The sequence below is a fragment of the Mustela putorius genome, unplaced genomic scaffold (assembly GCF_011764305.1).
Source record: "Mustela putorius furo isolate JIRA1106 unplaced genomic scaffold, ASM1176430v1.1 tig00000721_pilon_pilon_pilon, whole genome shotgun sequence".
In the NCBI taxonomy this organism is placed as follows: domain Eukaryota; kingdom Metazoa; phylum Chordata; class Mammalia; order Carnivora; family Mustelidae; genus Mustela; species Mustela putorius.
The window spans coordinates 3,721,245-3,744,985 of NW_025421456.1; the positions used below are offsets into that span (position 1 = coordinate 3,721,245).

A 23,741-nucleotide genomic window follows, 5' to 3' on the forward strand; every position below is an offset into this window, starting at 1 on the left:
GTGGCAAGGAGGCTAGTTCTCACTGTATTAGTGAGGCTTCCTATATAAAATTAAAGGTAAAATTGAGTAAGATGTAAATGCTTTATTTTAAAAAGTAAAACCACACACTCATTTAAAAAACATTTCCTGACATTTGCTTTTTTTCATTTTTAATAAATGTTTTACTTGGTACAGTCTTTTTATTCAACATAAGTCCCTTAGAGATAGGAAATACTTCTTGCTTTCGACAAATCATATAAAACGTTTCAAGGCCAATGCCATGGTTTTGAATGTTTAACGATTTTGCTTTGGTAAGAATGTAAGCAATGAGAAAGATGGGAGAGGAATGATCTATATTACAAGAGATGCTGAATATTCCATTTCTTTGATCGCATCTTCTTCATGAAGACACCAATAGTGGCATGACACAAGAGAAAGGGCTTATACAGTATACCTTTTAGTCAGAAAAAAAAATGCGGGTATCTCATATATTTTACTGCCATGTGTAAAAGATTTTAAAGCAGTTCATAATTATCATGTTTATATATACATATATAATGCTCTATTGGTTATATCTGTTAAATGGTAAGAGGGCTAGCAAATTAATTATCTGAGGGAAGAAATCATTCTATGAATTGTATCCCATACTCAGGTATTTTTCACTTATTTCTGATTCTGGTCTTATATCAACTACCCAGGAACCATATATCCTAATTATCAGTGCTGTCCTGTTTCTTACACTTAACCTGTGTGTGTGTGTGTGTGTGTGTGTGTGTGTATGTGTGTGTTGGGGGTGTAGGTTAAAAAGGGGAAGAACCCCTTTCTTTTTACTTCTTCGTGTCTGTTGATTGAAACCTGATTGTTTTTCCTGTATTAGGTCTCACAAAAATAGTATTGAATTCAATGGTCAACTTGGGATATTAAGATAATATTTTAGCCACTAACATGGTACTCAATGAGCCCTAAAGAGGAATAAGATCTCTTCAGAAGTGTGGGCTGTGCTTGTGATCTGCCTCACAGGCACAATTCCCTATGATAGACAAGGCAAAAGAAATAGGTACCTAGGAAAAACCCAAGGAGCCAAAGCCTCAGGTAGGTGCTCTTTGATGTGAGAAATATGCTATTACCAATGACATCATTGTTTCCAATCCTGTGACTTAGCAAGCAGGGTTGTGGGCATAGCATCAGGTAAGAGAGTGAAAATCAGGCTCATGAAATCTTGGTATCAGAGTTGAGATGCCACACCATGGAAATTTGTACTTTTTCTTCTTCAAACTTGAAACTGGAGTATTTCAGTAAATTGTCATATATTACAGTATATCCGTGGAATATCAGTAGTCAGTGTTTTTGGAAAGTTTTTAAATAATAGAATAAAGAGCTGGTGTTCTATAGTCAGACAAATCTATTTTCAAATCTTAGTTTTGTCACTTGCAAGGTGGGCACTTGTTTGGGGTACGTTATTTAATCTCAGAACATCAGCGTCTTCCTCTATAAATTATAGTACTTAACTAATATGATCTTTGTATGGGTTAAAGAGATGATGCATATAAAATTCTTAGCAAAAAGACTGTCACACAGGAAACTTACATATGTAATCTATACTAATTATGGATCATTGTAATTTTATCGCAATGCAGCAAGAAACAATCTTTTTCATCCATTTTCATCTCATACATAAACACATTAAGAAACATTCACAGAAAAAAGAAAAAGGTATCTACCGTCATTTTGTGTTCCTCCACTTCTACTTTGTGTAGAGATAACGGTCCTTTGTTTTCTGTCCTGGGGTATTTGTGGTCATCTGCCGTTCTTGTATAAGAAATCCCTCTTCACCTAAACTCTTGCAATCTAACCTTGCATAAAATATGGCATTCTTCACTTCTCAGTCTCTTCCCCAAAGGTTGCAGTGGCTTCCTAGTGACTGAGAGCAATAATCTACTCTGCACTTCCATCCTCTTTACTACTGACAGGATGTTCTTTCTCAGGTCATGCATTTTTAGCTCTAGAAATGGATTTAAAGCTATGTTATGTGGAGTTGCCCTCACAGAGTCCTCTTCTCTTACTCCATCCTTGTTTCTTCAGTGCAGCGCCACCTTATTTCTTAGATATTTTGGAGCTTCATCTAGTGTTGTTTTTTTTTTTTTAATTTTATTTATTTATTTGACAGGCAGAGATCACAAGTAGGCAGAGAGGCAGGCAGAGAGAGAGAGAGAGAAGTGGGCTCACTGCTGAGCAGGGAACCTGATGTGGAGCTCGATCCCAGGACTCGGGGATCATGACCTGAGCCGAAGGCAGAGGCTTTAACCCACTGAGCCACCCAGGCGCCCCATCTAGTATTCTTTTTGAAGAAATAGGTCACTGCTAAAACAGGTTTGAGAATCACTCTTTTATGGGGTAGCATGCAGTTCCTTTACATGACACAGAGTCCCCATGTGCTCTGATGCCTGCTTTCCTACCCAGCCTTCTCTTGATCTTTTCTACCTCCTTACTTTCTGCTTTAACAATTCTAACTCCTTAAAATATTCCTAGATAGGGCTCATAGGTATATCATAGGTCATAATCCTAGGGTTCTGGGATCAAGACCCTAGTCCACTCCCTGCTCAGTGGGGTGTCTGCTTCTCCTTCTGACCCTCCCCCATCTCTCACTCTCTCTGTCTGAATAAAACAAAATCTTTAAAAATTATATATTCCCAGATGATTTGCCCTCTGTAGTTTTGCACACACACTTAGCTCTTCTAGAATGTCCTGCCTCTGTTTCCTCCCCTCCCTCCCACCCTAATTTTGTCTCCTATCCAATGAATCTAAGCTCAGTGTACCCTTCTTTGTGCAACATTCCCGGTTCTCCCAGGCATATATCCACGCTTATATTTATTAGGATTATTGGTTGTAAAGAGCAGATACTGAGTCAGTACTTCAATCAAATATAGTAAAAAGAGAGGTAGGAGGCTCATGGGAATCCAAGAAAAGAAACCACTGTAGAGCTGCGCTGTCATAAGAGCCCAGGAGCCTTGAGAACATCATTAGTAGGCAGGTGGCAGATCTTTGATGAAATGCCCTCTTATTACAACAATTTAGCTATCCTTTTCTGTCTCCATTTCTTCCTACCAACTCACTTCCTCACCCTCTATATTGGGTTCAAATCCTTGTTCCACTACTTGTCAACTATGTAATCGTGGTTAAAATACCAAACGTTTTGTGCATCATGTGTACAAAGGTTAGATAAGGAAAGCATAAGATCACGTAAAGATAAGATGCTAACCACTGCACTTCATCAATTCCAAGAGGCACATTTTCATCCTTCTGAAATTTGCTTGCATTTTATAATTACTGCTACCAGACAGGAATCAAGTCATGAGGTAGTTATTGCCTACCCATGTGCAAACCTGGTTGTTATTCCTGGCTGCATGACTGGACCGCGGCAACCTCTCCACGTTTGTTTGGGAAACTATTTAAGGACCATTTGAGGCAAGGCTCTGAATTCTGGCTATTGTCTGAAAACTTTCTATTGGCACTTGTGATAAGATAAAAAAATACTACAGTACCAAAACTTGCAGAGTGTTAGTGGCTTAGGAGACATCCTAAGAATAATGGTGGAGTGCTCTTTTAAGGACTGTTTCATCTTTGAAGAACTTGTGCCAGTGTTCTTGGTGGCCATAGAATTATGTTGTATACAAAAACATGAGCGTTGATGACTGAGTCAGAAGTGATTCAGAAGAATTAGACTATGAGGAAGTTTTAGGAACCCCAATCAACTTATTTTGCATGTACTTTCCATGTGTGCACAAGAATGATACATGATAAAAATCTATGTATAAGCCAGCATTGAAAGCCCTTCCAGGAGGGGTGCCTGGGTGGCTCAGATGATTAGACGTTGGTCCGTGGCTTAGGTCATGATCTCCAGGTCCTGGAATTGAGCCCCATGTCAGGTTCTCAACTCAGCGAGGAGTCTGCTTCTCCCTCACCTTCTGGTGCTTCCCCTGCTTGTGTGTGCTCTTTCTCTCTCTGTCTCTGTATCTCTCTCAAATGAATAAATAAAATCTTTAAAAAAAAAAAAAAGAAAGAAAAGTCCTTCCAATAAATATAAAACTCTAAGTGATAAGAAAGCTTTGCGCTTTAGGTTAAACTGCAGCAATTTTCTTTCATAGCACTCAATAAAATAAAAGCGTATCTTATAAGTGGTGACATCTTAGATTTGATTAGATGTTGTATGTTGGTTATTATTACCTAATAATATTCATATGCTCATAAATTTTATTCACCCATGGTCCTTTGTTGCCTTTTTCTTTGTGAATTTGTAGCTTTATTTTATAAAGTAACTGCCTTGTTCTCTCTGTAATTATCAGACTGGCCCAGCTCATTCTTTTTTCTTCTTTTTCTTTCCCAGCTGTGTTTCGATCCTGAGCCCACCCATAATCCAATCAACTGCACAGCATAGAGTTATACGGTAGAGACTGGAACTGTTAGGGCTTCTCCAGGAATTTTTTGTCATCTTTGTATCACCAGCACTTAGCACAGCATCAAGCACACTAGTAATACATACTTGCTGAATGAATGCATAAACTAAAATGGTCCTGCAGGAAAGGGAAGCCATGACTTATTTACTGCATACAGTTTGACAGTGAATTGTAAAGTATGAAATGATTTTTTTTAAAAAATCACAATTGAATCTCTAATTAACTTGCTATTATAAGTATTTGATCTCAATTTTTTTTTGTAAATATAGTATTCAAGATCTTTCATGGATTGTTTTTCCAGTAGTTACACAATATCTTGACTTGGGGGACTTTTTCAGTAATCTTTTCTTATGCCCTAATTGATTAATTCTATAATGGAACATGCATATTGCTTAATTTCTCTGAGATAGCAACATAACATAATCTACATTTTATTCTGTGGGTTGGTCAATCTTGTGTATCAGTACTGTGTATGATAAGTGTATATATTACAAATAATATCAGTATTGGAAAAATATTTCCCTTAAAACAAAAGAAAAAAAGAAAAAGAAAACTATTTCCCTTTTGAAGATGGATTTGGATTTTGTTAACCCATAAATCACTAGGAGCCAGGATATTGAGTAAGATGTGTGCTCAAGCTGAGTAGAAGTCTTAGAAGAAAAACAACACACCTAAGTAAAAATAACAAAACTGTTCAAAAATCTTAGAGGATCACTTGCTCTGGTGTGGAAAATCAACAGTGAAAGGAATGTAACATAAAACATGTATTGCTATAAAATATAAGGCATTAATTCTTATGGGAAGAAGAACTTGAATCTCATTCTAGAATAAGTAGGGTTCATAAGAGAGGAAAAGTAAAAGACAATCTCTCTTTAGGGCATGGCAGAAGGAAACACCGGAAGGAGAAAATAGGCAATGGGCCCATTATGATAACATTGTTTTACAAGACTGGCATGACTGGAAGGAAGGCTTCTTTTGTAGAATCATAACTGTCAAAATTGGAAAAGTAAAGTAAGGACAAATTACAGAGGGATTTTAGTGCCACAGTGAGGATTTGGACTTGATCTCAAGGAAATCAAGAGCAAAGGAGTTACCTGACAAAAGAGTCTCTTCCTAAAAGATTCATCTGACTATGTGGAATGCCCCAAGAAAAGGCTGGTGTCAGATAGCTGCCTTAGAGATGAGTCAGTAATCTAATAAGTGGTAACCAGAACTTGGATCAGGGTAGCAGTGGAAAAAGAGGAGGAAGGGCCAGATCTAACTTGATGAATGAAAATTCATTACATGCCCTAATCATTAAATGATATGATAGCAATAGGCTGAAGATTTGCCCACAAAGCTTTCACGAAATCTTAAAGAATGGTAAAATATGTCTAATTTGGTCAGTTAATACTAAGGACACTTACTTTGAAAATAAACCATTCATGGGGCACCTGGTTAGCTCAGTTGGTGGTGTGACTCTTGATCCCGAGGTCATGAGTTCAAGCCCCACACTGGGTGTAGAGCTTACATAAATAAATAAATAATAAAATAAGCCAGTCCTAAGGACACTTTGAGCACATAAAGGTTATAGAATTTTCCGAATGTTACGAACCTTCAGAGTAGACAAATTCATAATTCATCCAAAAAGTTAGATATTATATACTCATCTCTTACATTTTTTTTTTCTGTTCAATTTTGAAAGAAATAGAAAGAGACTTTCAGGGAGAAATGTATTCATAAGAGATGACCAATATTTATAACTATAATTGACCAACCCAGATGGTATTTGTAATTAAGGATTTTGAAGAAAGGTTTATCCAATTGTGGCATTATTAGAAGCAGCATATACCTTTTCTAAGTGACTACTTTGAGTGCAAAAGCAACTTCTTGGGTATATATGTTGTTTAAAAGTCAATATCATTACTTTATTATCTTCTCCATTGATATTGTAACTTCAGATAGATGCAGTGTTTTTTTTGTTGTTGTTTTTGTTTGTCTTTTAGATTCTTCAAAACGCATCCAATCTATTTAATGCATTTGTTGCAGTTTTACTAAAAACTAACACCCGAAGTCATAACACAATATTATAACTTAAGGGAAAGAAAGACTACAAAACACTGATCAGTGTAAACTGATGGGGTGGTTCAGTGGTTCAGTCGTTAAACATCTGCCTTTGGCTCAGGTCATGATCCCAGGGTGCTGGGATTGGAGCCCTGCATCAGGCTCTTTGCTCTGTGGAGAGCCTGCTTCTCCCTCTCCCACTCCCTCTGCTTGTGTTCCCTCTCTCGCTGTGTTTCTCTCTCTGTCAGATGAATAAGTAAAATCTTTAAAAATATATATATAAATTGATGAATCCAATTCCTAGACTAATATGCAGTTTTGTAGTTTTGATTGAGATATGAAATGACTTATTTTCAACAATAGGTGGCGCTTTACAGGTTTTGGGGTTTTTTTGTTGTTTTTTTTTTTGTTGTTAGTTGAAAGGCATTGGCTGTATGTCAGACCTCTTTGCTAGCAATTTTAAAAATTAATACAAACGTCAGATTCATATAGTTCTTTGGTAATTGACAGAAACTTTCTGCTGCCATATCTGCCATAGGCATTATCAAAATGAACTTTCTAAGAGATTATCAAAAAGAAGCAAGAGTATGAAAATATGTCGAAGTTTATCTGTTTTTTACTTTTCTTTTTTTTTTTTTTTTTAAGATTTCATTTATTTATTTCACAGAGAGGGTAAGAGAGCACACACCCAAGCAGGAGGAGGGGCAGGCAGAGGAAGAAGCAGGCTCCCGTCTGAGCAGGGAGCCTGAAAAGGGACTCCATCTCAGGACTCTGAATTCATGACCAGAGTCAAAGGCACTCACTTAATGGACTGAGCCACCCAGGCATCCCTGCTTTTTACTTTTGTATTTAATTTTCAATTTTTAAAATGTTATCCAATTACTTTTTAAAAACACATATTTGCTTCATTTAATCTGAATGATCACAAAGGGTTTAAAAATTTTATAGAAGAGATTTTATTATTTGCAATGAACTTTATCTTAACTGGAAGTAAAATATAAATGATTAAAAATTCCAGATAAATGTTAAAGTGATCAGGGCTCATCCAGTTTTTTAATCTGAAATTACTAGCAAATATCTGCTCCAAAACCCCACTTGACACACACACAGACACACACACATACACACACACAGAAATATAATTATTTAAACCTGAGCTCAGCCTTAGAAAAACAAAAGCAAAACTGAATTAACTTGAAACAATTATAAGATAAATAAATTCATTATTTAGGGATGAAACACCTTAAAAGAAGGGACCTGAAACATTTCTTCATCACAGAGTGTGTTTGAGGCAATGCTAACTTGCAGAATTTATACAGAGCTATAAAGCTTACAAAACACTGCATATACATTGAGTTGATAGTAGCGCTACAATTAGGGAAGGTGAAAGACTGTTATTAACTTCAGCTTAATGATGAGAAAGCAGGCTAAGAGAAATTAAGTGAAGGTCACCAAGCTAGAAGATGGCAAAGCTGGGACCCGAACTTCATATCATCTGATCCTACATCAATTACACTTTTCTCAATACCATGCTGTTTTCATACTTGTAATATTAGCCATAGAGACATTTTGGACAAATATGGCATATTAGCTTAAGTTAAAGACCATGATATAGAAGAATGATATAGTAAAAACTCACATTTTCAATATATGTAGTCTATCAATTATTATTGCCACGTGAAATATTATTTAAAATGCTCTAAGGGAATTGCAAATCAAAGAAAACTCTAAGTATAAGCTTTTCAGAAAAATCTTCTTGTAAGTTTTTTCTTTTTTCAGTGTAGGAAATAAAGATTATAGTAAGTAAACCCCAGATGTTTTAAGTTGTTTTTCTTTTAATGAAAACATGATTTTGTTTTCTTGCTGTTCTATCTTTGGGGGCCATTACCGGTTTAAATTCACCTACATTCTTATGCATTTGTCTTTGAAGATGAAGATAGCTGTAAATAGTTACAGAAATGAGGATTAATAACTTTTGCCGAATCAAAGATGATACCAGGTGATCATTATTTTTTTTTAAAGATTTTATTTATTTATTTGATAGACAGAGATCACAAGTAGGGAGAGAGGCAGGCAGAGAGAGAGGAAGGGAAACAGGCTCCCCGCTGAGCAGAGAACCCGATGCGGTGCTCAATCCCAGGACCCTGAGATCATGACCCGAGCTGAAGGCAGAGGCTTAACCCACTGAGCCACCCAGGCGCCCCACCAGGTGATCATTATAATGAGGGCATTCAGACGTCAAATCAGAAGAGATTGCTAATTTTGTTTTCTTGTGAAAACAAGTCAAGAAGCTCAGAACAAGCTCAGAAGGAACATTAAATATGGAAGAGGGAAAAAGAGAGGACTTATTCTTCAATTGGCTAGATAAGAAATGAAGACTGTTTTGTGCAAGGCAAAGATGTTTCCTTATACAAACTTACCATGTGGATTTAGTTAGTAAAATCTTTGAGATAGAGTAGTGATGCAGTTTGTCTGAATTCTTGTCTCTTTGATTCTTTGTAAAGGAATATGACACTTAAGGAATAGAGGGCAATTCAGAGCCCTTCCATGTGCATTTCTTTCTTTTTTTCTTTCTTTTTTTTTTCTTACAACTTACAGGAAAATAGAATCACTTGTGACAAAGTACACAAATGATTAGTTATAGAATTATAGAGCGGACAGAAACTCTACAAATCATTCAGAGTAATTTACTCAACGTATTGTTTGATTTGCCCACTTCCAGAATTTAAAAGCAATACAGAACATTTGTGTTTCAAATAGGGCAGAAGGATGAGAATTAAGCTTATGAAAATAAAGAGAATGTTTATGGAAAATTTACAGAATGGGTTGGTCTATTTCTGTCAACTACAAAGACTGTTTACAAAAGGAAACTGAAAATAAAATGTCCTATCCTTGCCAGCTTTTCTTGGGAAGTATAGTAATATAGTGACTATTTCCCTAAAAGGAAAGTAGAGACTTAGTTTCCATTCCTGGTTCTTCATTAATTTATTAGGCACTTATAAGCTAACTTACCAACTTATGTGATTATTTTGTTTCTCAACAAGATAAAAGATTATGCTTATTATCATGACTTCACAGAAACACTGGGAGAATTAATAGGGTATTCTTTTTCAAGAGCTTGGACCACATTATGATTCTGCTACTTTGGCAAATAAAATAGATAAATGAGTAAGTTAAGCTTCTCAGTACTGTACCTTTTTTTTTTTTTTTTAAATCACTAGCGGTTGAGAGGAGTTTCCAGATTGTTTTTTCATTTTATTTTATTCTTTTTCCAAAAATCAAATCAGCAGAGGACATGGCTGTTCCTGTTTTCACACAAAAGTGAACAACATATCAGGGCTCACTCTCCATCCCACGTTATTCTTTTAGACATATCTTAATAGTGAACAGAAAATTATTTTAAGATTTTCCTATGCATATTTACGTTATTTTTCCTTTCCAGGAAAGTTTCATGCTCCAGTTATCCATTTCTATCTAAGGTACGCTGAAATTAAACTTAATAAAGAACAATGTCTATTTTAAGCTAAAAGTTTAGAATTTCTACAGACTTAGGAGTTGTAGGCAATCAAGAGGAGAAGCAGGTTTTATTAAACATCTTCTAGATCAGGGTAGCAAGAGAATAGCTATATTTATTTGTAACCTAATATTGGAGAAAAACATGTTGATGTATTTTATTGCTAAATGATGTAAGGGGTCATTGGTCAACTTGTGCATTGTAATGTTTGATTTCTAAATAGAACATAACCCATAATGATGGTGTTATAGATAAAATTTCATGCACTTATTATTGTAATTCAGAAATACTTAATCGCATGCAGATTGTAATTTAATACATCTGTGGTTGAGATAGTTTGAAGCTTATTTGTAACAGAAATCTTTCAACAATATTTTTGTAGGATTTACGGAAGTGTAGTGTTCAGTGCTCCCTCTCCTGGTTTTATCATATTGGTGAACTGACCTCTCATCCTAAAATTATGGTGATAGCTGAGAAGACAATTTTGAAGAACCAAGTAGGATGCTCTGAAGTGATATTCTAGTTCTGGTTTGACTATTCCAAATCCATTCATAATGGTCAAGAAACTTATCCATCATTGGTTAAAGTTCATTACATCCCAAAATATGAGATCTAAGAAGAAACAGAAAATATGTACAATAAAAATGATTTTACCTGTTTAAACAGCCTATTTTAATATAGTTAATATTGAGTGGATATATAGCTTTTTGGCTTTGTTCTTGTTCTGTTTTATTTTCTAGTGTGCCTTCTTCTTGGTGCTGATCTTAGCAATATCCTTGCTTCCAAAGAGGTTAATTCCAAATACAGCTTTAATTTTTTAAAGTGCTCAAACATTTGAAAGTCTAAGAAAAACCAGTTTCAACAGAATCCTTGTAATAGTAAAGAAGGAGCTTAAGAATTGAAAATTTCCATACCCAAATTAATACATGATTTAGATTCTGGAGTTTTGTTTTGTTTCCTTTATTCTGTCAAAGACTTTAATTCTGATATCTAGTACCTGTAAAAACAAAAACAAAAACAAAAAAAACAAACTTTCTCTCCATTTAGAATATATTTTTGGTGTTTACGTATCTTTTAAAAGTCTCTGTGGAACCATAAATTTCACATATAGTTATCCTCACTGCAACATGAAGTACACAATTCTGAAAATAAATATCTAAAATCCCATAGTTTGCGAGAAAATAAAAAGCCAGCTTCCCACTGATTAAAATACTCTTTTCCCTCCAGTAACACAACATAGATCATTAAGAAATAAAAAATTTCTTCTTAAGTTATTTCTATTTTAGTTGTTTCCATTTAGTTGATTTTTTTTTTTAAGATTTTAAAATTTATTTCACACACAGAGAGATCACAAGTGGGGGGGAGCAGGTTCCCTGCTGAGCAGAGAGTCTGATGCGGGGCTCCATCCCAGGACCCCTGAGATCATGACCTGCCGAAGGCAGATGCTTTAACCCACTGAGCCACCGAGGCGCCCCCATTTAGTTGATTTTTTAAAAATAAATGAGTTTGTTGTTTTTTTTTTTTTCAAAATTATACAAATTGCTAAATTGAAGTTGGGATTTTTAAATTTGATTTTTAGGAAATTATATCACAAGCCAACATAGAACATTTATTATAAAATCTACAGCAGGAAATTTCACCTTGATGAGGTAATGTTATATACACTTGCAGTAAGGAGTGCTACCTTTTGAACTTTCAGATTTTACGTCTTCTGAATTTTGCTCTAAATAGAAACTGTAATATCATATTATCATCTTTTTTTGTATAAATATACATTTCCTTTCTAGCTGATCAGAAGTGATGGCTTGGTATACGACTTCTTTATCTTCTTTTATTCTTCAATGTTATTTTCTAATTCGACCTTAACGGTTGTGTCCACTAATCCTTTAACTGAGACTGATTAAATTTAAAGGATCCTTCTATGACAAACTGCATTTGCAGGAGTTTTAGAGGCAATCTCAAATTTTTAGAGGATGTTTATCACACTAGCGTACCAGGGCAACATTGTCAAGTAGGTACACATACAAGAAAGAGGAAACGACTGCTGGAAAAATCCTGTTCCAGGTTTTCGGGCAGCCCGTGTGATTGACATATGATATCACTGGAGGCGTGTCCTGGAGTGGAGGTGGAGGTGGAGGCGAGCTGCTGAAATTCTGCGGAGCTGGAGGGGGATTGCTCTGTAAAGCACGCAGTGGTTTGCAGAGTGATAGTAGCAGACAGAGCTCCTTACCCTGGATAAGGAACAGCTACAGTCGCTGTAAATGTGCCTGAAAAGCAATTTCCAATCTTTGCGTTAGGTAAGAACTGTTTCCTTCCTTTCATTCCGTAGATATTTAAGGAAAGGTTAGGTGAGAAACTGCTGGCTGTTGCAAGAAACTGAACATTTCTTTGAACTCGCTTTAGATCTAAGATTACTGGTTGCATTGCAAATTACCGGTAGCATTCTCACTGCTAAAACTACTACTCTTAAAATAAATGCTACTGCTAAGAGAAAAAAAGCATGGTCCCTTTCGTTTTGGTTTTTTGTTTGTTTGTTTGTTTTTTCCTTATCCGAATGGTAACAAGTTTAAAGTCTGAAACGTTCGGTTGTGTGGAAAACAGGGTCGTTTTTGCCTAAGAGACGCTGGTACTCGGTGTGTGGACCAAATACATGTTTGTTTAGGCATTGTTGGCGACCGAGTCCGGGCGAAGCAATTGTTGAAAACCTGAATTTCCCGTCTCTGTGTATTGATTTCCAATGCGCAGAGGCGTTGCTTGAACGTTGTTTGAACTCCTAGGCATTCCAAGGGGCAAAAGCACTTCGGCAAAACGTGCAAGACTGCATGTTACTTTGGTTCGCTGCTGACACGCCGACTGTGCGCCGGCCTGTCAATCACGGAGCAGCAACAGCCAGCACATGGCAGCGGGCTGCGGGCGGCGGGCGAGCTGGCGGAGAGCCCACCCTGCTCCACTCTCCCGAGTGCCTGGGCGGCTGAGCGCGCTACGCGTCCGAGTGCCTGGAAAGAAGGGGAAATTAATGTTTCGTTTGTTTTATTTTCCAATCGCTAATCCTCTGTGGCAGGCATTGCGGCCGTGGAACAGAAGGGTCGGACGACTGGGAGCGAGCACTGCCCGGGAGAGGCTGCCCTGCCAGGACCAGAGTTCCGGGGGACGCTGTGCCCCCACTTGCCCAGCGTGCAGGATCGGGAAAGTGCCTCGACCTGCGCGGGGGTCAAGAGACGACGCCCCGCCTCTTCTCTTCAGAAGAATCCCCCAACCTCGCTCCCTTCACCGCTACCCCTAAAAATCTGGGTTAAAAAAAAAAAAAAACTCCCACTCACCCCCACCCCCGGGGGAGCGGCAGCCTCCGCCTCGCAAGCTTGAGCCCCCGGGCCCCGCCGGGGCCTGCACGATTCCGTGACCCGCCCGCAGACACCGGTTCGAGCCCCGTCCCGGGCGCCGCGGAGTCTCGAACGTCCGTGACGTGGATTTTCACTCGTCAGGGGGGTGCCACTCCTTCCTTTCCCGCGAGGACCGTTCGGAACCCGAGGAGGACTTTCGCAGAGCAGAGCGTGCCAGTCGGGGGCCCGTCACGCACTCCTCTCTGCCGTTCCCAGCTCGCTTTTCTGAGAGACTCGAGCACCCTCCCGAAGGGATTCCCCCCCCCCCTCGATTCGTGGAAGGGGGCTGCAGGAGAAAAGCCCCAGAGGTGGATGTTACTGAGCTGCGCGGCGAACGCGAGTCGTGAGAAGTCTGCTGCACTGGGCCGAGCCGAGTCTCCGGAGAATTGTCTTCTGCAGCCGGAAGGGGGCCGCGGGGAGCGCTCCTGCCCGGTGGGGGCGGGGGAGGCCGCGGGCCGACACGCCGCAGCAGGGGCAATGCCTCTCCGTCCTCCCTGCCGCGCTTGATGCGGCTTGTGCACGCTGCGGCTCGCACCGGGACCTGGGCCGGGTTGCACGGCTTGGCCCCGATCCACCGCTTCGGCCTAGGTGAGTGTCGGACCGTCGCTCTGGGCCGGCGGGGTGGGGGTGGGGGAGGCGCGGACCCGACTGGCTCCGCGCGGCAGGTGCGGGCTCCGGGAGTTCGGTGAGGGGGGAGGGGAAGTGAGGGGCTACCCCCGCCCGCGGAGCCGCCTCTCTCCCGGGTCGCTCGGGGCTGGGTAACCTGGTGGGCGACCTTTCGCCGCTGTGGAGGGCGAAGAGGTAGGGTCTCCAATCCCCAGTTTCCCGGGGTGGTGGCGCGGTGGCCGGGGCTGTCCTCTTGAAGGCAGCCTCCACGCGAAAGATGGACTCAAGGAGGCTTTTGGGAGTGTTCTCCGGAGTTCTCTGAGGAACTTCTTGACTTGTGCCAAAGGCAGGCTTTCTGTGGAGTTTTCCTCAGACGGGAGACCGGGAAAGGCCATGTGTGTGTGCGCGCGCGCGTGTTTGTGTGTGTGTGTCTGTGTGCGTGCGCGCGTGCGCGCGTGTCTAGGGAGGCAAACCTCGGAATTCGCGGGTAAGCCCCTCGACAGAATTAGTCTGTGCCAAAGCGAGCTTCAACTTTATTCTTGTTTGGAGAGCGGCGGAGCGGCGAGAGGAGGGGAGAGGGCGCTGCCACTTTAAAAATGGGAAGTCCGCCCTCCTGAGGTAATGGTAACCTCAGCCTCCTCCCCTCCTCCTGCCTGAAGAGAGAGGGAGAGAGAGAAAACTTGTTTTCATTCATAACTTTTTCCTTTTCCTTCCTCTCCGTCAACTATTTATTCACGGCTTCTCTCAGCTCGGATTGCAGAGGGCGCAGCTCCACCGTCGTTAACTTACAGTGTGGCGACGCTTCTCCGCTGCCCCTGACCCCGGCTCATTTCTGCCCGGCTCTTTAGGAACCCGGCTTTGCCTTTAAAGTAGAGAGAGATCTTTATTGATAATTATCCATGCTGTGGGCTTGCTTTTGGCGCCTGCGTTAGCTCGGAAGGCTCTACACGATCTAAGAGAAACCTTGGCGAGATACGCGAAAATGGGTTGGAAATCCTCGGTGATCCTTAAGATGTGATGGGATTGTCCGAAAAGGTACTGGACTTGGGTTCCTGTTTCCGTGGGGGAAGACAGGTTGCCGAGAGCGCGCGAGGGTCTATGGGGATGGATCGAGGACTGTCAGTGCTGGGAAGGGGTCTTTGCTTCAGATCCGAGGCGGCTGATTTTCTTTTTATCTGCTTATCTAAGTCCCCAGCCGGCGTGAACTCTGTTACAACTATCGTTGAAAACGCGGATGAAAGGTGTGCCTGGTGTTAGCACTACACTCTTCATATCCTCCACGGCTTTTCTGAACAGGGGGATCTGACTCCGTGCTTTCGGAGCCTCTGCTTGTAAAGCCCTGGGTTAAACGTTCTCTGCAAGGAGGAATGATAATTGTGTGTGCAGAGTAACGATGGAGTATTTTAACAGCCCTTAAGGATCCAGCACATCATGAATGTGTTTCTCCTCATGGACAGAGAAGGTAGAGTGAAGTAGAAACTTGGGAGATCTTAGTTGGGAGAACGAGGGAAGGGAACTCCAAGAAGTTCACATATAAGGAGTAGTCTATAGACTTTCAGTTCGGTTAAGAGATGAAATGGGTTTCTGCCTTATTGCCTAAGCTGGTGTTTTCCGCTCAAGGGTGGTAGTTGAGAATGGACATTTTTTTCCTTTTCATTCTTGAACTGGAACGGATCTATGTGGACTTTAGGAGGAATCTGTGTGAGAAGTACTCTGCTTCACTATGATTGAAAAATGGAAATGTTTTTATGTTTGGTAGCTTGTGTGTGTATGAAGAGTGCATTATAAATTAGAAATAACTTACTCTTGGTATGGAAATACATAAAATGCTTATTTTAATCAGGATTTTACTGTACTTATTTTATTACAAGAAGCACATTGATTCGGATTTGGCAGTGCTTTTGAAAATCAAGATCTGTCATGTAAATACAGATTTTTAAATTAGAGGAAATGTAGGTAATTAAAATGGCCAGGATTTCTCCATACTGCTTTAAAGGCCTAATACTTAACTTGTTCATGAAAGTTACCTTGTTATGTGAGTGAGCCCTTAATTTAAACTTTTAAAAAATCCTTCCATGATTTCAAATGTGAATGCTTTTTAACATCACAGCATTGTACATTGGTTTTGTGTGTTTGCTTTAGGGCTATAACACATCAAGAACTGTTATATTCATCTAAATTCACTTTTACATCTTATAGATAAGTAATGAGCAAGCTTTCAAATCCTGGTTTCTGTGGAATATGCCCTCTTATGTTGAGATTCCATTTTAGTTTGAAGTCTGTTGGATTTTTTTTTTTTTAATGCACAGAGGACACCTTGACTAAAATTTCCTCATTATTAATCTAATGCTTGCAACAGCAAGCAAATAACAGAAAGGCAGGAGGACCAAAATCATTCTTAACTTTTTTAAAAAGTGGGTATTTTCCTTTATCGAAAACACCAGTGAACTGAAACTGAGTTTTCTCTAGATGAGAGCTATTCCAGTGCATATACTCAATATTCTCTACAAGGACATACTCCATTTTAATTATTTGTTAGATTCATAAACAGGAAGGCATTACTTCTTGATTCTGCTTTTTGGAAGTTGAAAAAACTTTTAACTTTTATGACGTGGGGTCTCTTGCTTGCATTCTTCTTCTATGATGTGGTCCTTTGCCTCTTGGAATTGGACTTTGGCCAGGACCCCAGCATCATTGTAATCCGCTGATGAAGGAGATCATTACCAGGTGGTTTAGGCAATATGTGACTTGACAGCGTTTACCCCACCCCCCACCCCCCAGAAATGCTTCCTGTCATTTATTTTTTCTCTCTCTCTCTGGTTTTTTTTTTTTTTTTTTGTCTTTGATTTCCTTTTAGGATTTCAGATGCATGCGAGGTTTCCACTGATTGCCAGAATTCAAGATCACTACACATGGATCCCCAAAATCAACATGGCAGTGGCAGTTCATTAGTTGTGATCCAGCAGCCTACATTGGATAGCCGTCAGAGGTTAGACTATGAGAGAGAAATTCAACCTGCTGCTATTTTGTCTTTAGACCAGATCAAGGCCATCAGAGGTAGTAACGAATACACAGAAGGGCCATCTGTGGTGAAAAGACCTGCTCCACGAACAGCACCAAGACAAGAAAAACATGAAAGGACTCATGAAATCGTACCAATTAATGTGAATAACAACTATGAGCATAGACCTACAAGCCACCTGGGACATGCAGGACTCTCAAATAATGCCAGAGGCCCCATTTTGAGCAGATCCACCAGCACTGGAAGTGCAGCCAGTTCTGGAAGCAACAGCAGTGCCTCTTCCGAGCAGGGACTATTAGGAAGGTCACCGCCAACCAGACCAGTCCCTGGGAATAGGTCTGAAAGGGTAATCCGGACCCAGCCCAAGCAACTGGTTGTGGATGACTTAAAGGGTTCTTTGAAAGAGGACCTGACACAGCACAAGTTTATCTGTGAACAGTGTGGGAAGTGCAAGTGTGGAGAATGCACAGCTCCCAGGACCCTGCCATCCTGTTTGGCCTGCAATCGTCAGTGCCTTTGCTCTGCTGAGAGCATGGTGGAATATGGAACCTGCATGTGCTTAGTCAAGGGCATCTTCTACCACTGCTCCAATGATGATGAAGGGGATTCTTACTCGGATAATCCTTGCTCCTGTTCACAGTCACACTGCTGCTCTAGGTACCTGTGTATGGGAACCATGTCTCTATTTTTACCTTGCTTACTCTGTTATCCTCCTGCTAAAGGATGCCTGAAGCTGTGCAGGGGGTGTTATGACTGGATCCATCGCCCAGGATGCAGATGTAAGAACTCCAACACTGTCTATTGTAAGCTGGAGAGCTGTCCCTCTAGGAGTCAGGGTAAACCATCATGATTTTTGGAAGTGGGTTGGACCTCCTGAACTTCTAACTTTCAAGCTGTGGCTGTTAAAAAGATTCTATTAGATACTGGTTTTATTTTCTTTACAATTTTCCTGCCTTTCTTCCCCTGTTCCCAAGGTTTGACTCATGGATCTTACTCTTCTCAAAAGGATGATCTTCAGTAAGAGTGGACTGTGAAACTGCACCTGGCTCCCACTTACGAGAAGAGCCACTGCCATCCACTGAAGAGGGTATTGAGAGCTAGTGGGCTTTTGCGTAGCCTTTTTGTTCTGCAGGCAACTTGTCAAAGTTGTTGTATACATGAACATACCAACACACATACCCAGTCAATCTACAATGATTTAGAGCTGTTTTGATTGGGTACTCTGGGAGCAGGGAAATTGGTTTTTAAAGAAGCAACATTTTATTGCTTAAATAAGCTATATATTAAGTTTATCTCCAGTTAGGGCTATCTTCATAGCATTGGACCCTTAGAAGCATGGGGGATATATTTTTGTTATAACATAAAAATTTTCCTTTAACCACTGCCCTCAAAATTTTCTCCCCTCCATTTTTTATTCTGGAGATGCCAGGTATTTTTCTTTTCCTATGTAATTTTAGATTTGCTTTACAATGTAAATCTTCACATTGGAGATATAGTGGTTGTATGTTGCTCGTCTTTATTCTGGCTTTCATATCTGTGAAAGACTCAACTGCTTTCCTTCCACACCCATTTTTTACCAAATTTCTCATCATTGAGGGCACTTGGGTAACTAAAGTTGATATTTATAGCTGATTGACCTATAGGTGTCACAGAACTATGCTGCCTAAAGTGATCTTGGCCCCTTAATGGTCCTTTTGGCCCCTTGTTTAGTTAACAGCTGAGTAATTCTAATTTTTTCTGTGTTTTCATTGCCTTAACCACAGATTGTGGTGCTTTTTGTATATTTTATGTATAAAACACAAAGTTGAATTCTGACTATTTTTAAGACAAAAGTCTGTTAAACTTTTTTATTGTAAAGAATATTTATTATGCGAATCTCTATTATTTTATGATATTTATTGCAAAAGACTGTTGAAATGTACTCATGTCTGAATATAACAAAATATCAATACATAACGGAAAATAAGGTGACACGAAGAAAGTACATATGTTAACTATAATGCAGAAAATATATTAATTAATGAAACTGTCTCTTGATTTCTTCATTTATTAGCCTGTACTATTATGGTGATTTTTGTCATTTGCTTAGACTCTTTCTTCATATGCACCCATTTTATTGCTTTAACATACTGAATCTAGGCATAGGTGAGCTCAAATTTTGAACTAGATGTTTCCTGGAAAAGGCATTAGTCAAAATTTTGTGATCCAAATTCTGTTTCAACAAATGCCCAAGTCAATCACTTTTATAAAGTGAACTTTTTTTGCAATTAATATTAACAGTCACTCCATACTTTGGCTATTTTGTAAGCAAGATGTCTTGTGTATATCATAATTTCTCAGAATGGAACATGTCTATAATTTAAAAAATGTTTATTTTAACTCTCTCAGGTTAATAAAAAATTAATCTTCATCAGTAAAACTTAAAGAACTTAGTTCTCTAGTCATGCTAGGAGTCTCCGGCACTGTCACTTTAATAAAACATTCTAGATGTTAGAGTGCACCAAGGGAATAATTCACATTATCAAAGAGATGTTTTAAAAACATTCCTGCCCCTAACTTTTCCTTTTCTTTAAGTCTTTAATGTGGCCCAATCAAACTGCACATTGTTACGTTCTGTGGAATAAGAAATCTGAGGGCCTGAAACTTAATATAACATATTTTTATTTTTTTAGTCTGCTGAAACCACTCAGGTAGAATCTTTGGGTCTGATAGAATTTTGTTTATGTGAATCTTGAAACTCAGTTTTACCAATTCCCCATTCCTAAGTGGTATGTCAAACCTGAATAATTCTGTGCTTTTCGGAATAAGATGCTGACATAATTTGGACCTTTGATTTAGACTACTAAAACTCTTAGCCAGCTTTTTTGTTTTGGTCATTGTCTTCTGGATGATTTGGCTGCTAATTTTAGGAGTACATGTTATTTGTAAATAAGCCTTGATTTTGTTTTAATTGGACAAGGCATAAGTGATAGAGATTTGTTTTAATGCTTTCTCTCAAACCACTAAACCTACTAGTTGGCATTGTGACATTTGATGTAATCAAAAATTTTCCCTGGTGCTTTGAAAGCCAGAAGCATTTTAGAAATGAATATTTGTATTGGAGGCTACTTCACAATCTATAGTATTTCAAAATTTGAAGCTATTTTCTCTTATACTCATTATGTAATGTTATCACTGGTCCCTTAAAATTGGGTTTCTGGTTGAGATTGGCCCCTTAACAAAGTATATAAACACAGACTCTCTCAAAATACCGTGTAATTTTTTTTCTGTTATTATTCAGACTCTCGGTATAATTAGGATCTGGTGTAAGAGCTGTCTGTAGCTATAATAACCAGACTAAGAAGCTGTAGCTTTTATTGCAAGAAATTTATAACTTTTATGAGAATGAGGTACGTTGTGGAGTTTTAACTTCTGGCTAAATGCAGAATACATTAAAATTGCAATATTAAGATGGTGGTCTGCTGCTACTAGGGCTATATATGCATTCTTGCATAATGTTAGGCCCCTATTTGGAAGTAGCAATAAGTAGAAGTTCAGACTTCTGACAAGCTTGTCAGGTGGCAAAGCATAAACCAACCCTTTGATTCAAAACGTCCTCCTTTGTGATAGTTTAAACCTAGAAGGAAAAAGTAATAGGGTGTGTCCCCATAAGTGCTTATGAGTCCAAGACTTTTGTACCTAATATTGATCATCATGCTAAGGCTTCGAAAGCAACCAGCGAACCTGAAATTTACAGTGCCCACTAGCATTTATTTGATACATATAAATGAAAAATAACATACCAAATAGATGGAATAGCTTTCTTTCCCTTATTCCATGATTTTGTCCCTATTCCTCAATTACTACAGCTTGACAGAATGACTATTTTTGTTAAATAGTTCCTTTCCAGCATATTTTCTGACTGCCAATTTTTTCATTTCAGAGAAGTTTTATTTAGATAATTTAATTGTAAATAAAACCAATATGGGATTTCTATAATTGAGTAGTTTCCTATCAAAAGAGCTTATAAAATATAACCCAGCAGGAAAATGAAATGCAAAAAAGTAGACATGCTGCTTTTTGTGAAGGCCTAAGGTGAAACCTTATAGTCTAATTATTACATGGTTTCCAAAATCCAAACCATAGAACATTCCAGTTATTACTAACAAAAGTGAAAAGTAAGAAACATTTTCCTTAAAGTGAAAGGAAGTGAATTAAAACTAGTCTTGTTTTTACCCTAAAATTGATACTGGAACCAAATTCAAAGGATTCATTTCCAGAAGATTAATTTAGTTGTTGAAATTGTCTCCTTTTCCTGAGTCCCCCCCATGCTGTTTTTAGATAATGTATTTCATAACATGTTTTGTATACAGCTCTTTAGCTGATACAGTATAGTCTCTTTTTGAAACACTGAAATATTGCAACAAAAAAAGAGGGTCAAGATAGTTTCTTAAAACCTATCCCACCTCCCACTGTATTTTATATATTTGTTTTAATTGCAAGAGAGAGTTTCAAGTTTTTAAACATCTTGAAAACAAAACTTTAAATCAGTTGTAGGACTTTTTCCCCCCCCCTATTATTTCACTGATTACATATATTAAAAACAGCCATGTACTTAATTGACAAGTTACTGATTTTTCTAATTTTCTCTCAGACTATTACCAAGTCATTTTCCTATATTTATTGAACACCTGTGTGTACTATTCTATATGCAGAAGAATTCTAGAGATAGAAATGGGTTTTGTATCTTGCATCATGCTTCTCAACCATGTATAAAAACAAATAGGTCACTAGTTAAAAATTCAGAAGTCTCTTATAGTTCAGACCTCTTACATCAGAAAAATCTCTAGGGGAGGAGCTTTATATTCTGTATTTTTATCTTTAAAAAGCGTCTTGGGTTTTTTTTACCAAATGATTTTGGAACTGCTTTTTTAGCTTGAAGTCTTCATTTTGAGGATGTAGAAACCCAGGCCTAGCTTGGAAGATAAACTGTTCATGATACTAGGATACAGCCAGGACTTCCTTCATCTGACACAGGATTTTCTTCATTTCTTAGCTTCAAGCTGGTACCTTAATGCTGCCCATTATCTTTTACCGTTCCATACTCAACCAGGACGTTTTTACATCATAATTAATTTAGGAAGTGGGGGTATATATTTTTTTGCAAATACTATTAGCCCTTAGCTATCAGGAATAAGTAACAAATGACTTCATTGCCATGGTTATATTTTTATGTTAATATTAAAGTTAACAACTTCACTGGAAAACTGAACCTGTGTGCTTCCTCTGGCCAGGTTTATGTGGCAATAATATAACAAATTGATTTAATCAGTTTGTTAAAAAGTAATACTAAGTTGGCATCTAGATTTAAGAATTTAGGTGATGTTACTTCTTACCATTGTTTTCGTTGCATTAGGATTGTAGTGATGAAAAAGCAAATTTAAATGTTCTATTTTGCACTGTTAAAAAGGTTGGTATTAGACGGTTGAATCCTACTAGATATGGTAATAACTCTAACTGCAAAAACTGTCAGAGAAGCTAGAGCTGTTTTGAATTGGGCATATTTGGGAAAATGTACTAGAAGTTTCTATCATTCACTTGTAGGCCAAGAGTTTGTTTTGATAAACATAGAATCATAAATTTAGTTCTAGAAGGAAACTTACAGATCATCTAATCCATCTTTGGAGATGAGAAGTCAGGTTCAGAGGTTAGTTACCTAAAGTCATGATCTAATTGCCAAAAACAAAAACTTTCTTAAAACTACTTGCTCTATGTGAACATGTGGTGGTAAATTATTGGAAGGAAAGGAAGGTTGATTGGAAGGAGGATTTGAACAAAAGTTCCAGGTTAATTTATAAATTATAAAATTGAGCAAATTTGTTAAAGCACAACGGATGGATGTCAGTTCAAAGCAGAGAAATAAATGCCGTAAGAAGGGAGTCAGACAAAACTAGCTGAATAAATTTGATGTAAGGAAACAAAGTGTGTGTTTGTGAAAACTGACATCAGTTTGGCTAGCTAACAGTGAGTGGTTCTCAACTTTAGTTATACTTTAAAGTCATCTGAGAGTAAAACTAGCAACAAACAAAACCTGTGCTTAGATCCCATCTCTGCCATTTCAATCAGAATCTCTGGGGGGAGGGCTTTGGCTTTTGTTTTTCTTACAAGCACTGAGATGATTATAAGGCACAGCCACAGTGCAGCACCTCTGAATTCGATTATAGGTGTGTGGGGAGTTGTGGGAGATTAAAATGGCACGTATTAAGATAAGGAGGCCAGCCTTGAAAAAGAAAGCCAAAAGTATTAAGAGTCAGAAGTGGCTTAAAGGTTAATAGGAATGGAAAGAAGGGGTCAATGGGAGTAAGTATTACAAATGTTAAATTCATAGGACTTTGCAGTTATTCATATGTGGGTTTGAGATAGAGGAAAGAACTGAAAATGATTCAGAAGGTTTGGAGCAAGGTGAATATGTAAATGGTAGTTCTGTTAAATTAGTTTAGGAGGTACTTTGAGTGGGAAAAGTTCTATTGGGATAAACTTAAAGTGTGAGTGAGTTGCCAGCAGGTCATTGAAAAAAATCCTTGAAGGTTTAAGAGGTGGTGATGGCTGTCATCCACATGGGGGTGATAGGGAATCTGTAGCATAGATCCTCAGAGGAAAGAATAGCTAGGGACATACTATATTTAGGGGACAGAGGGAGAATGCAGAGCCAACAGATAAGAGGGTTGGTCAAAGAAGTATAGGCCCCAAGAGACTGGTGTGTT

At 38.7% G+C, this 23,741-nt stretch overlaps 1 protein-coding gene across 3 annotated transcripts; it reads left to right on the forward strand.

The window, feature by feature from the left end:
• Window positions 1-13,827: 13,827 nt before the first annotated feature.
• On the forward strand, window positions 13,828-19,027 carry SPRY1 (sprouty RTK signaling antagonist 1). Of its 3 annotated transcripts, none has more exons than XM_004747953.3 (2): window positions 13,828-13,958; window positions 16,834-19,027. In XM_004747953.3, the coding sequence occupies exon 2, from the start codon at window positions 16,889-16,891 to the stop codon at window positions 17,846-17,848; it is 960 nt and encodes a 319-aa protein (XP_004748010.1). In that variant the 5' UTR covers window positions 13,828-13,958; window positions 16,834-16,888; the 3' UTR covers window positions 17,849-19,027. The 3 variants fall into 3 exon arrangements, with proteins under 3 accessions (XP_004748010.1, XP_004748009.1, XP_012909370.1); XM_004747952.3 differs by lacking the exon at window positions 13,828-13,958 and adding an exon at window positions 14,258-15,011; XM_013053916.2 differs by lacking the exon at window positions 13,828-13,958 and adding an exon at window positions 15,025-15,438.
• Window positions 19,028-23,741: the final 4,714 nt, after the last annotated feature.

Excerpts from the sequence above, each read along its gene's own strand:
- SPRY1 (XM_004747953.3), top strand. The coding sequence starts at position 16,889 with ATGGATCCCCAAAATCAACATGGCAGTGGCAGTTCATTAGTTGTGATC.